General features: G+C 40.4%; 2 protein-coding genes across 2 annotated transcripts; both read left to right on the top strand.

Moving 5' to 3' along the window:
- Positions 1-3,889: 3,889 nt before the first annotated feature.
- LOC306702717 (CD48 antigen-like) lies at positions 3,890-4,627 on the top strand (the record flags this gene model as incomplete). The annotated part of the gene is made up of 1 exon (XM_079168371.1): positions 3,890-4,627. The coding sequence occupies one exon, from the start codon at positions 3,890-3,892 to the stop codon at positions 4,625-4,627; it is 738 nt and encodes a 245-aa protein (XP_079024497.1).
- A 1,160-nt stretch (positions 4,628-5,787) lies between these two features.
- Positions 5,788-14,855, top strand: slc22a15 (solute carrier family 22 member 15). The gene is made up of 13 exons (XM_079168991.1): positions 5,788-5,921; positions 7,079-7,228; positions 7,326-7,458; positions 8,123-8,287; positions 8,513-8,642; positions 9,224-9,284; positions 9,547-9,710; positions 10,489-10,629; positions 11,080-11,165; positions 11,428-11,536; positions 11,610-11,682; positions 12,240-12,398; positions 12,851-14,855. Exons 1-13 carry the CDS (start codon positions 5,838-5,840, stop codon positions 12,893-12,895), a joined length of 1,500 nt encoding a protein of 499 aa, XP_079025117.1. The 5' UTR covers positions 5,788-5,837; the 3' UTR covers positions 12,896-14,855.
- Positions 14,856-15,353: the final 498 nt, after the last annotated feature.

The raw sequence follows: 15,353 nt of genomic DNA, 5'->3' as shown, positions 1-15,353 counted from the left end.
ATATATTTTTCGTTTACATTTTTTTCAAAACGAGTGGCTTGCTGAGGGAAGTTCTGTATAACATTAATACCTGCACGTTTCTAATAACATAATTAGTAGATTTAAAATAATTATAATCTCTTAATAAATGGCAGGCGAGTGATGCAATAGCAAGTCAAGGTAGTTATTGAAGAAGTGTTTACATATTTTACTTTTATAAAAGTTACAATTCTACAGTGCTAAAATATGAAATACTTAATATATGAAACAATATTTATTAATTGTATTAATAATCATAATTAGTTTATCTAGATTTGTATTCATCTGCAAAGTAATTAAAGCTTTAATTAATTTAGTGCGGTAAAAACTACAATAGTTCCCTCTAAAGTTTAGTACAAGTCCCTCAAAATAGTTCTTAGTACATCCACTACTACCAACCTCTGATTCAGAGTACATGTTGGTGCTAATAGGCTACTTGGTACTTAAAATGCTGGTCTTTTGATTTAATTTATTTTTAATCGCACACACACGGACACATAAGAGGAGGAGCTGGTCCTCGTGTTCAGCCTGTTATATTACATTTACTCAGAAACATTACGGGTTAAAGATGGAACAAAAAATAAACATGAAATCAGAGAATACTTATTCATTTATTCATCAAATATTTGATATTGTCATTGAAGCTGTTTTGACAAAAACGAGTAAATAGATTTTATGAAATGACCTCATCTTGTGAGGAAAGAGCCTGAAGACTTTCAAATCAGGGAGTAAAAAGTATAAAATAAATACACACAATTATACACCATATTTTTTCTCGTTTTCATGGTAACGTGATATGTTGCAGCAAAGTGCTGTCCCATTCATATTTACACCACCTCAAGCCCTCACAGTCTCTCACACTCACCCACTTACCAGGTGACGTCAGTAAGTCCTTGAGGGTTCAGGGTTTGAGGGTTTAGGGGGGACATTGGGATTTGGCCGACGTCTCATGTATGTTAAAACATATTTCCTCGTTCCTCTCTCCTCGCATGGTTTCCTCCGTGCATCCCTGGTGGGAGGGTGTAAGACGCAAGGAAAGGACCCAAGTGAGGGAAACGGGGATGCAATTAAGAGACTTGGGGTGTAGTGTTTTGATGTCCTACATTGGTCTAAATCCTGATTAAAAGGCCATTGATGTATTCAGATCCTTTACTTGAATAATGGCAGCAGGAATACACAATGAAATACTTCTACAAGTACAAACTCTGCATTCAAAACATTACTTTAGTAAAATATATTATTATCAGAAAAAAGGGTTAGATCCTGATTAAAAGGCCATTGATGGAGAAAGTATTCAGATCCTTTACTTAAATAATGGTAGCAGTGATACACAATGAAAGAGAGACTTGAAATTGAGAATGTTTACATGGCAACATTACTTCTGCTTACAATAAATACGAGTACTTGTTGATGTATTAAATTAATATCGCGCACACACAGGACACATATAAGAGGAGGAGCTGGTCCTCTTTTTAGAAAGACAGGAAGGGTGTCGACGCTCTGTCGAAGTGTGGCGACTAGAAAAGAAAGAGAAAGTGTTTCTTTTGGGCTGACATGAAGATCGATATTCCTCCAGTTGTGTATTACTGATCCGCTGACGATGGAGAAGCTGACCGGGTTGTGTGCGCTGTTAGCAGTGCTGAGCCTCGCTGTGACCGAAGATAAGTACTTCACAGAAGGCGGCAGCATCACTCTGGACGTGAGTCCTCCTTATCCTGACCCCATTAAAAACATCGAGTGGAAGTTCAACGGTAGTCTGCTGGCTGAGTGGATCAAAGACAAGGTCCCTGTGGAGTTTTACCGCTCGTTTAATGGCCGCTCAACCCTGGACACGGAGAATGGACGGTTGGTCGTCAACAGCATGTCTAAAAATGACGCGGGCGTGTATTCAGTGGAGATCAACAGCAACGTCCAGAGTGTGAGCTACACGGCTAAATGGATCAAGAACGTCCCCCAGCCTGTGGTAGTGATAACACCATTGACGTGTGCAGCTTCTTCAGAGGTGTGTACTGTGAGCTGTGATGGAGACACAACAGGCGCGGAACCAGTCACATACAGGTGGAATATAGGAGACCGGGAGCTGTTGGGAAAGGACCGTAAAATCACCGAAACTAAGAATGGACAAGATAAATTAATCACGTGCCGGATGACTAACCCACTCAGTGAGAAAGTTAGTGCAACCATTAACAATCCGTTCTACAAGGGGGACAAGCTGAAACCTTCAGTCGTTGTCTTGCTTGTGTTGGGGGGGATTTTGATAATTGTGCTCACGCTGATTGTTGTGGTTTCGCACATATTGGCGAAAAGGTTCCTCCGAAATCAAGAACTGATCCGTCAGAGAACTCGACAAATGCAACTGAGGGACGTGATCTTAACGGCAATCTAACGGCATGAAGTTGTGGAGCTGTTGTCTCACAGAAACAGTATCAACTGTCCTCAGAGTTCTGTTTGCTACAGAAAACATGAACATGTTTGTGTGGTTTTAGCCTCCAGCTGTGTGCATCATCCACTGTTACTTGCGTTAGAAGTATTCTCATACTTTTCTTGCCAAAACAATAATGTTGATTGGAGAATAGCATGAACATATGATAATATTTTGTACTTTTAAATATATACATATATAAAAAGAATATATACATATATTTAAATAAATTAAATATATATATTTAATTAATTAATTAATTTTATATTTTCTTTTTTAATTGAACAGAAGATGCTGATATTGACTCGTCTGTGATTCTTTGAGTAGTGTCACCATGAACTGGGCAGACTGACACAAGTACATATGAGGAACTGGAGGATTCTTCAGTGTTAATGGAGTCATGAGACAGATGATCTTATTAAACGCTTGTAATAATGCACCTTAGGAACGATGTCAGTATTAATTGTCTGCTTTAATTAACAGTTGAAGAAGAAGAAGATTGAATGTACATTGTGTAAACATATATTACACATGCTTTTATAAGTAAATAAAGTGAACAAAAAATGCAGAGTTAATGTTGAAGCATATATGTATGCCATTTAATCTTCCGGATCAATCTGCTTAAAGTCATTTTATGTAACACTCTTTGGCTTTTACTGTTATTTTTGTCCATTTAGTTTAGTGTATGTTTTTGTGTGTTAAGTTTGGGGAAGATGAGCCACTATTTATTTTTTTATTTGCATATGAATTGTTTATATAAAGTGCTGAGACAATAAATGATGTGACTGCTACACACTATTTCTCGTTATTTCACATGAGTAGCACGTGAACACAGGAAATGAAGTGAAGCCGGAAGTGAACCCAGATCATACTCTCATCTGCCAACTCATATGAAACCGCTACAAAGTGTTTTGATGTCCTAAATCGGTCTAAATCCTGATAAAAGGCCATTGATGTATTCAGATCCTGTACTTAAATAATGGCAGCAGTAATACACAATTAAACACTTCTCTACAAGTAAAAGTCCTGCATTCAAAACATTACTTTAGTAAATGTATGTAAGTAAATTATTATCAGAAAAAAGGGTTAGATCCTGATTAAAAGGCCATTAATGGAACAAGTATTCAGATCCCTCACTTAAATAATGGTAGCAGTGATACACAATGAAAGAGAGGCTTGAAATTGAGAATGTTTACATGGCAACATTACTTCTGCTTACAATAAATACGAGTACTTGTTGTATTAAATTAAATTAAAATCGCGCACACACAGGACATATATGAGAGGAGGAGCTGGTCCTCGTTCTTTTCGTTGCATTTCCAGAAACAAGACAGCAAGGGTGTCGACGCTCTATCGAAGTGTGGCGACCAGAAAAGAAAGATAACGTGTTTTTGGGGGCTGACATGAAGATCGACGTTCCTCCAGTTGTGTATTACTGATCCGCTGACGATGGAGAAGCTGACCGGGTTTTGTGTGCTGTTAGCGGCGCTGAGCCTCGCTGTAACCGAAGACAAGTACTTCACAAAAGGCGGCAGCATCACTCTGGACTTGAGTCCTTCTTATCCTGACCCCATTAAAACCATTGTGTGGAAGTCCAGAGGTGACCTGCTGGCTGAGTGGATCAAGGACAAGGTTCCTGTGGAGTTTTCCCGCTCGTTTAATGGCCGCTCAACCCTGGACACGGAGAATGGAACGCTGGTCGTCAACAACATGTCTAAAAATGACACGGGTGTGTATTCAGTGGAGATCAACAACAACGTCCAGAGTGTGAACTACACAGCTACATGGCTCAAGAGCGTCCCCCAGCCTGTGGTAGTGATAACACCATTGACGTGTGCAGCTTCTTCAGAGGTGTGTATTGTGAGCTGTGATGGAGACACTACAGGCGCAGAACCAGTCACATACAGGTGGAATATAGGAGACCGGGAGCTGTTGGGAAAGAACATTAACATCACCGACACTAAGAATAGACACGATGAGTTCATCACCTGCCGGATGACTAACCCACTCAGTGAGAAAGTTAGTGAGACCTTTAACAATCCGCTCTACCGGGACGACGAGATGGAGCCATTCGAAGAGGGGTTTGTTCTCGGTATGCTCGCTGTTCTAGCCTTTGAGGGTGCGGTTGTGGGGTTAATGTGGAAATTTAAGATAGGCCCCTTCAAAAATCGAAGGCACCACCAGTAGGCCTACTGCTCCTGCAGATAAACCAACAAATCAGCCTGAGGGACTTCCACTTAACGGCGATCAACCTGCATAAAGTTGTGGAGCTGTTGTCTCACAGAAACAGGATCAACTGTCCTCAGAGTTCTGTTTGCTACAGAACACATGAACATGTTTGTGTGGTTTCAGCTTCCAGCTGTGTGCATCATCCACTGTTACTTGCATTTTAAGTATTTTCATACTTTTCTTGCCAAAACAATAATGTTGATTGGAGAACAGCATGAAAATATGATAATTTTTTGAACTTTTAAATATATAGGCTACATATAAAAAGAGAATATATACCTATATTTAAATAAATTAAATATATATATATTGAATTAATTAATTAATTTTATATTTTCTTTTTTAATTTAACAGAAGATGTTTATATTGACTCGTCTGTTATTCTTTGAGTAGTATCACCATTAACTGGGCAGACTGACACGAGTACATATGAGGAACTGGAGGATTCTTCAGTGTTAATGGAGTCATGAGACAGATGACCTTATATAAACTGCTGTCAGTATTAATTTTCTGCTTTAATTAACAGTTAAAGAAGAAGATTGATTGAATGTACTTTGTGTAAACATATCATATTGCACATGCTTTTATGATAAGTAAATAAAGTGAACAAAAATGCAGAGTTAATGAAAAAAATAAAATTGAAATAATTGCTTGTCTTAATACACCTTAGGAACGCTGTCAGTATTACTTGTCTGCTTTAATTAACAATTGAAGAAGAAGAATATTGAATGTACATTGTGTAAACATATATTACACATGCTTTTATAAGAAAATAAAGTGAACAAAAAATGCAGAGTTAATGTCGAAGCATATATGTATGCCATTAATCTTATGGATCAATTTAGTCATTTTATGTAATATTGTTTGGCTTTTACTGTTATTTTTGTTCATTTATTTCAGTGTATATTTTTGTGTGTTTAGTTTGGGGAAGAGGAGCCACTATTTTGATTTTATTTGCATATGAATTGTTTATATAAAGTGCCTAGACAATACATTTGTGACTTTGCTAACACTGTATTTGTCGTTATTTCACATGAGTAGCACGTGAACGCAGGAAATAAGCAAACCCGGAAGTGAACAGGGGATCACACTCTCGTCTCCCTCCTCTCTGTGCGGTGATGCTCGTAACGTTAAACCAGAGAGCCGCCGTCTGTCCGCCGTACCGGGGATGGATTTAGAACAAGCTCTTCAAGTTGTCGGTGAGTTTGGACCCTACCAGAAGCGGGCTGTGGCTGTCCTTGTCCTGACACAGGTTAGTGAATTGAAAAAACATATTTTGTCTATATGAGAAAACAACAACCGCGGTAAACGTCCGGGTTGTCACAGCTAGTAGCGCGACGTGGCTCTTACGGGCTATAACGTTGCTGTGGACCAACACAATAACACGTGTTGGCGGTTAAACATAACGTTAGAGCTGTCGCCAAATGTTTACAATGTAGCTATAGCTACGAGTGCAGCAAGTGCAATCTACAAACCCTGGATACCTACGTTGACACGCACTGCAAATGTCGGAGTTGTTTACATTTGGGCTATTGAAAGGAAATAGCTAGTAGCTACGTCATTCACACACCCACATATTCCAAACTATTTTAAGTAAATGTCCCCCCCATGGTATGTCATATGTAATGTCACTTATATCAAATTTGATGGCACATATTGGCATCATGCGTCATGGTTAAAGTTAGCCCTCCTAGCTAGCTAGTTAGCTAGTTAGCTTGCTCACCAAACTTAAATCCCAGAAGTTGCCACACGATGTGAGTCTGGTATTGATTTAAGATCAGTCAGTTAATGATGCAGTGAAGACTAAAGGAGCTGCCAACTCGTATGAAACCGCTGCGTAGTGTGTTGATGTCATAACTTGGTCTAAATCCTGATTAAAAGGCCATTGATGGAACAAGTATTTAGATCATTTTACTTAAATAATGGTAATAATATACAATACAATACTTCTCTACAAGTAAAAGTCCTGTATTCAAAACATATGAGTAAAAGTATGTAAGTAAATTATTATCAGACAAATGCAGTCATTGTACTATTAAATATGATATTTGTGGAATAATATAAATGTACTGCTGCTTTATGTTGCATTTTACTGCTGAATATATGTAGGTTGTGTTAATAGTATTATATACTGTTGAGTAGATCGATCCACAAACGTGCTTCATATTCTGCAAGATCATAAAATGTTTTTGGGCGTTGCTGTCCTGTGAGAACCACACATCTGTAAAAAGTCAAACTTTTCATGAGCTCAGAAAAACCTGTTTTCAGCTTTGTGACGATGCATTTTCCAACTGATCAAAGAGGCTTTTTAAACGGTTATTTTACTTTAGGAAGTATAATCATTTTCTAAATGCATTAAGGAACACACAACGTTCTCAGGTCGGTACCGTAGTGATCTGTGTGTTTCAGGTGTACATGGCCTGTCAGTCCATGCTGATCGTACTGATTGGATATACTCCAGAGTACCACATCGAGCCGCAGGACGGGGTCCCATCCAGCCAGCAGGAGCTCCACCAACGCGTCACCTTTACAGAGGACATTGACTCCATCGTGACAGAGGTGAGGGAGCTAGAGTTCATACGCGTCATCACTTTGGCTCAACCAACGCCGCTGATTCGGCATGTCTGCTTTTCCGACTCTTCTCTGTGTTCCCCAGTGGTTTCTCATCAGGCAGCAGGCCTATAAGGTCAGTCTAGCCGGATCGCTGTTTTTCGCCGGGCTTCTGGTCGGGAACGTCGTGTTCGGGCCGCTCTCCGACAGGATCGGAAGGAGACCTGTTTACTTGACGGGTGAGGACAATCTCAGGCCAGGATCAGACAGATTTGTGTTGTCCAGTTGTCAGTGGACATTTGAGTTTGCACCAAATTTAAAAGAAGTAGGTAGAAAAGGTTTAGTCCCATTTGAAGTTGAACAGATTTTACTGATTTGCCAACAATGATGGCCTGGAAAAACTGGGAAATGCACTTTTCAATTTCACAGCTGTTTAAAAACAAACCACAAATTCAGCGATCAACACATTATTTGTTTTTCACAACCTCTTACATAATATACAACGTTTATAAAGCATCTTGGATATTGAATACAGTATTTTTGTCATTATAATAATTACATTTTCCCATGATCCCAGATACTCTCTGTGAGGTATCGTGAGAGATAAAGTTGGCTTGGTGCATCTCTAATTATAGTATTATACATTTGCTGTGGAGAACACGTTAGGACACATTTCTTTTCATCAGATAATCACTGCTGGGTAGAACGTGTTAGTTTACTGTGGGATTAGAACCTGCAAAGAGAAAGAGAGAGAGTTGGTATACAACAATGTAAGTTATTCTAATACAAACTCACGGATGCCTTTTTGTGCCTCTGTGGGCAGTTTGAAAGTTTCAGCATCCAAAAAGATACAACTCTACGCTGCCCCTCTTCCTCCTCCTCATCTCTTTCTCTGCCTCCCAGGTCTGTTTTTTGAGGTGATCTTCGGGTATGTGACCGCCTTCGCTCCCAGCTATGAGGTCTTCGCCGTGTCTCGTCTCCTCGTGGGGCTGATGAACGGCGGCATCGGCCTCGTCTGCTTCGTTCTCACTCAGGAGTACGTGGGCAAGTCCCACTGGGCCATGACCGGTACGGAAACGCCAAAACAATCCCGTCATACATCACTCTATATGATGTGTTGGTTTGTACCTGCTGCCAAATTAGTTGATCCTTTTTTTTGGGATATTTTTCAGGTAAAACACTGAATGTTCAGGGACCAAACCTGTGTTTTTTATTTCCATTATAAGGCCTCTAAATGACCCTGCAGTTCCTAAGCTATTGAATTGATTTTTTAAAATGTATTTCTGTCTTCAGGGACGTTGACAAGCATAAGTTTTGCAGTCGGCATCGCGCTGTTTGGAGCTCTGGGCTACTTTGTCCGGCCGTGGAGGACCCTGGCCATAGTGGCCAACTCGTCTGGCGTCCTGTTCTTCCTGATGTCCGTGTGAGTACGAACCTCAGAGACATGAGTCCACACATTAAACCAGAACAATTAGAAGCAGGAGAGGATCCTAAAACACACAAATGGATTGGATAGATATCGTGTAATGTTCGATCAGCACCAGTTTCACGGCAATACAGGAATTTTTAAGAATGTAAATAAAATGCAACTCAAGCAGAATACATTCAATTTGTCAAACTAACCAATTTCCTTTTGTGTGCATCTATGAGCCTATTTTATTTTTTACAAATCACAATATAGTCACTAAATTAAGATATAAAGAATGCATGTTTTGTAGCTCAGGAGATAAAAACATAAACACACTTGTATACTTTGCTCCAGTGCATTTTAGTATTCAGAAGAAGCTAAAACCTTAAGAGTAATCTATTTGTTAGCATCGTAGTAACGTTACGAGTACTGGCCGATTATAAGACGACCTCCACGTTTCTAACACGTGTTTTTGGAAAAGGAATCTGTTGTTTTGAATATGTAAATATGATAAAGCCCCCACTCTTTTAAACGCTATATCCAGAAAATCATATTCGTGCCAATACAATAATCTCTCCTTGCCTCCTTTCCTCCAGAACTCTTCCAGAGTCTCCTCGCTGGCTGTATTCTCAGGGTCAGACGGAGCAAGCTGAAGAGGTAAAATACATTTATGCAATCGCAATGTCTGGTTACAGTTGAGTGCTGAGGCTTGTCGTAGATTTAAACCCCAAGGTTTTGAGAACAACACATATTGGGGTCACTTCTTTTCCTCGACTTCAGTGGAAAACGTCATGAGCTCTAGAAATGATCGGAATTAGAAGTGGCTGAGAGATCTGACAGGATACAGCATCTTACATTATCATGCAATGACGATCTGAAACTCGTGAATTGTGAAACATTGTTCATCTCGTCTTTACAGGTCCTGCGCTACATAGCGCTGAGGAACGGCAACGCTGTCAAACACCTGACGTTGAAGCGTGTCGGTGCAGCTAATGCCGGTGATGGCAGCAGGCGAGCGGGTGTCCTGCAGCTGGTGCTCCATCCAGTCCTCCGTCTGAGGACGATGGTGCTCATGTATGTCTGGTGAGTGTAGCACCACAGAAGAAGAACAAAACGAGCCCAAGGCTGTTAAAACTTGACTTATGCTGCTGGTTCAATTCCTGCTCCTACCACAGGCTCAGATGCTTCTTTCTGCCCATACAAGCATAACAATATTTAGAAAATTGAGCTTGTCTTAGTCCAGACATTCAGAATTTGTTTTGTGATAAATTGAATTCCAAAAATGTTGCACATTCCATCCTCCGGTCTGTCTGAGGTTAACACGCCGCTGATATCAACTGTAGGAATAAGCAGAATGTTTGCTTATAAGATGATGAAATATTTCAGTAGTCTGGGAATGCATCATGCTGTAAAACCACTGTGGTTTCTTCTGTAGTGATTAGAAATAAAGATACTGTGAGGAGGAACTGACATGTTTACCACTTAAAAGATTATGTTGTGTATATACTACTGCACACACACATCTCTACATGTTCACAACTTAAAAACTTACTTTATCCCGGATGCTAAATAATCAAACTCCTGTTCACTCTGCATTATAGACGAGAAAAACTGCTTCTTGTTTTAGAGTAGATCAGGTTTAACTGGTTATATATATATATTAGTTTTCTGTTGCACAGTAAACAAGCTGCCCTGCAGGAACTGATGGTGCAAGATGTGAAACACAAAACAAGAGAAATGTCAAGGAGAGTCTAACTCATAACCAAAAACAGATGCAGCTTTTAGTCACCGTTTAAACCGTTTGTTTGTTTTCATTATCATAGCAACTTATGGTGTGTGTGTGTGTGTGTGTGTGTTGCAGGTATGCATGCAGTCTAGTGTACTACGGTCTGACTCTGGGAGCCGGTAACACGTCTGGGAGCCGTTATGTCAACGTAGCCATGTACGGCCTGGTGGAGCTGCCCGCCTACCCGCTCTGCATGTACTTCATCAACAAAAACTGGTGAGACAAACACACACACAATAACACACAATGTAACACCTTTTACACAGCTCAACGTTCGATCTTCCCGTCTGGAGACGTTGATTTATGAACAGTATTTGTTGTTTTGTGACCCTGTAGTCACTGTGTTCTTTGCCCAAATCCACCACAGGGTTAATGTTTTAACATGAAGTGTTGCAATATCAGAATCTGTGTATTAGCTAATGAAAAACTACTTCCTGCTTCATTTAACCAGCATTAGACTTCATGTCTGTTAATTATTAACTTCTTCTTCTACTTAAATTGCTGATTTGTACATGCAGATATTTCCATCAGCTGTGTTCAGTTCGACTACTTTTTGTCAACGGTGTCTCTCTGTTTGACTTAAGACGTTGTTGAAAGCTCGAGGTACATAATGTGTGTCCTGGTTAAAGCGTCCACCGATGAGTCATTGTGTGTCTTGTCTTTCAGGGCTGGGAGGAGGAAAAGCATGGCCAGTTTCCTGTGTCTGGCCGGCACTTCCTGCTTCTGCACCATGTTCATCCCCGAAAACACAGGTGAGAGGGTGACGCCCACTTATACAGAGGAACACACTTCTGAACGCAACTGATCTTAAATGTGTGAGGAAACAGACGCAACAGGTCCTGAATATTTAAAAAGACTTCAAAATGTTTTGAGGTAATGCTCTTGTCTTGAGTGACAGGATTGAATATAACATTAGATTGAAGGTGGTGTATACACGATTGGAAGGATTTGCATCGCCTCTCAACCGGTGGCTAGCAGCTAACGATGCTAACAGTGATTCGTTTGTGTCTGCAGGGACCTTGCTGAGCGTTACGTCGTTTGCGCTTCTGGGAAAACTGTTGGTGAGTGCAGCGTTCAACATCGCCTACGTCTACACCTCTGAACTCTACCCAACAGTTATCAGGTGAGCTAACAGTACAGACTGCATGTTGAGTTATTCACAGACATCACATTTAATGATTTGTTTTTTGTTTCAGAAATGCTGGTTTGGGAGTTTGCTCCATGTCGTGCAGAGTTGGAGGAATCCTCGCTCCGTTTGTTCCTTCCATGGTAAGGGCAGTTTTATTCATGCAGTTGTACTTCCTCTTTCTGGATAAATGCACATTATGTAATTGTCTTTCGCTTTGGGTTTCACAATCAAAACAATAGCGAGATACAGAGTTATAACATTGACTTTGTAACACACAGGGTGAAATATATTAGATTATTAGATTTAAACTCGGGTAACCCATGATGTGAGCAGCAGGTGTAACTTTAACCTGAAGATATAGTGACACCTAGTGGTGGTTTAGGTGACTTCAACAAGGCTAAGCAACTAAACCACATGTCCAGTTTGATATTTAGTTACATAATTAAAACTCATAAACAGTCATTTGTTATTTTAATACATTTTAGTGGATTTACAAAATAAATCTTGAGTTATAAGTTATTGTACAGAACATTTGTATTAACTCTTTCCTCAGGAGACACAGAAAGACTTTATTTTTCTGATGTCATTGTGTGTGTGTGTGTGTGTGTGTGTGTGTGTGTGTGTGTGTGTGTGTGTGTGTGTGTGTGTGTGTGTGTGTGTGTGTGTGTGTGTGTGTGTGTGTGTGTGTGTGTTGCAGCGGGCTCTACACACCTCCATGCCTTTCACTGTGTTCTGTCTGAGCGGTCTGTCTGCAGGCTGCCTCGGCCTCCTGCTGCCTGAAACCCTCAACGGACCTTCAGCAGAGACTCTGGAGGAGCTCAGCAGCTCGAACCACAGCCGAGTGCTGGAGAGCAAGGTGATAACACAACACTGAGCGAGAGACACACGTCTATAACACGAGAGAGACACGCGTCTATAACACAACACTGAGAGAGAGACGCACGTGTATAACACAACACTGTACTGTCAGGTAGACTGTCCTGCCAACAGGTAACCAGAACGTAAAATAATGATATAATCCACCTCAATAACTTAAACAAACTGGAGACACAATATAAACCAAACTGTCCGCCCTCCCCTAACAACACCTGGAGACACAAAGCCATCAGCTGGGCAATGATCTTACAGACGACAATACAAACTACATTTGGCAGCTCCTACAGCTTTCTGACAGATGAAAGACTTGATAACGTGATTGAACGTTGTGGCCTAATCACCTCTTCCCCTCATCATCAGCTATGATTTGCACTCGGCATCACTTTTCTTTCTTTCGTCGTGTCCTACTTTTCTTTTTTGTTTCCCCAACAGGCTCTTTTGTATGACGATCGCAAACGTAAATCAAACCACAACTGAAGCCAGCGGTGTCGGGTCTCCGTTACCGGAGCAGCTCAGAGCAGCAACACAGATTGTCTTCACCTCATTCCTTATGAAACTGCAGCCTCACGAAAGTGGTGAACTCTCCCCGTTATAACTAACTGGAAGGACTAGTCACCATGTTTATGTCTGTGAACTATGACAATTAAAATGGGGCGGGGAAGCAGACACTGACCAACGCTTTGCCTTCAGGAAGAGGCCGTTAATCGACTGACTAGCAGTTCCTCTTTCTTTATAACGGTCGACTTGCTGCCTTTAGTTAATCTCCTGAATGTCGTCGTGGTCTTTGTGCCTTATTTGGAGGTGGACCACCGAGAGAGACGGATATGTGACTTACTTTACATTCCAGAGATGCCGGGAAGTCGGAAAATCAATCAACTTGCTGATAGCAAAAGTGTAATGAAGCGTGATGCAGTTATCTGACATTACACACACTCTACACACGCCGACTTCCAACATGTTAAGATTCCTCAAAGTACAGTTATTTTTAGGACCACACGGAAAATGTGCTTGACGCTAAACCACAAAATCTTTCCCTTGTGTCTCTGGCGGTTAGCTCCGTCCTGTCGCATGCTTAAGTGTTGTAAGCCAGTGTTGTAGTCAAAACCACCTAAACCAGGTCAGAGTGTATCTGTATCGAGACCAAAACTGTGTTTGAGACGAAGTGAAGACCGGAACCAAAGGCAGAGCAAGTCCCACACTGCATGACACACTTTCAATAATAAATGTGGATCATGCGAACCACAGGCTCTCCTTTCTTGATCTGAAAGAGCACCTTGCACCTTCTTCTTTTCTGTATGGGCTCAGTGCTGCTCGATATATGTGCTGACATGTTCTTAATTTGGGGATGTCCTACAGGGTGGGGCTTCCATTGGTTTCTGATTTTTCTTTTACATTTTTATTCTGTAAATCTGGGAATATTAAAGGCTCTTTGTGCTTAAGCATGCTATACAAATACTATTATTATTATTATTATTATTATTATTATTATTAATACACTAGTGGGCTACTTATCTCTGCTTTCTTATGTTCAAGGAAAACAAATAAGCAGTAAAATAGTGTGTGTAATGTCTTCAGAGATGTTAGTGGCGTTTGTTAGGTTCAACTCTGACGAGCATTTATTGGGGTTAAAATGGGGAGAAGAGTGCTCGACCTCAGAACTAGAACCTCACTAAACATCTTGATAAACGTGAATAAGTAACCTGCAAAGAATGTCAAAGAAAACGCCCAGCAATCAGCTCGTTAATACATTAGTCAAAGCTTTAATCTTCACCGTTTTGAGTCATAGTCATGCAGCACTACAGCCTGAGGGTCAGTCAGGAACTAAAGGGGGGGATTTTGGGGGACATTGTGGGGGAAATCAGAATCGTAGTCATGTAGGTCTGACTGCGTGAAGAGAAGCTGGGGACGGTGGGACCGAAACCTTTCAGGGATTTCACCCCCAGCTGAGAGATGTTTAATGTTTATTTCCCTAAAAGGGGAAAGAAGCTTTGCACAGAGTGTTAACCACAAAGCAGAAGGTGTTGGTGAGAGCGATCAGTCCACACTCGTTTACTATGGTGCCAATGTGTGTGAAACAGTTTAGACTTTAGACAAATAGTAATCAGTCAGTAATCAATCAAACCACAACTCTGGAACAAAAACTTAAAAGTCATTTTTTTTGTACGTGCATCAAAACATGTCATCACTGCCCTCTGTGCCTTCTTATGTAGCCTTGAACTCTATAAATGCTTTAAAGAAATAACATGTAAGATATTGTTGAGATGTAAATAGATATAAGTTGTCTTGAGATGTTTTATATGCCATCATTTTGTATTGTATCTGTATACAATCATACTCTTACAACATGTACTGTGAAGGTATTCTGTGCATACGATGTCTCTGGGTCCTTAAAATAATAAATGATCTATTTATGTTAAAGACAGTAAACAACTGAAAAACATGAACATGACGGGTCTTATTTCCTTCACTCTGGTGACACTGCAGAACATACTGTTGTCTTTACTTAGGGGACATAAAGTTAAACTTTAACAGTTCATTTCCTCATCCTGCCGTAGTTCAACTGTCTCACATTCAAACAGATCATTTTGATCTTAAAGGTGCATCGTGTAAGATTTGGCCATACTTTGAGTTTAAAACAAAAAAAAATGAAGTAACATTATCAAAAGAATGTTTAGAAGAAACAGTTTTGACGTTGAAGCCAATGCAGAAGTGCCAATAACTGCAAAGCAAAGCACTGCTGTAGACGGGGTCGGCAGCAAAAGGTATTTAAAACGCCTAAAAACTAAAACCATTCTCAGGAAATTCTAATTTCTTTACCCACAAAAGCAGCTGTTTACAGGTGTCATCATGTTTCTCTCACATGGTTTTTGCACATCCCATCAGATTGGACTTGTCGAAATCGAGATTGCCACAAGTGAAAGGTTTGCTATTACTT

This window comes from Pholis gunnellus (assembly GCF_910591455.1).
Source record: "Pholis gunnellus genome assembly, chromosome: 11".
NCBI lineage: Eukaryota > Metazoa > Chordata > Actinopteri > Perciformes > Pholidae > Pholis > Pholis gunnellus.
The sequence above is the reverse complement of the archived record's forward strand: the minus strand, read 5'-3'. Positions and strand labels throughout refer to the sequence as shown.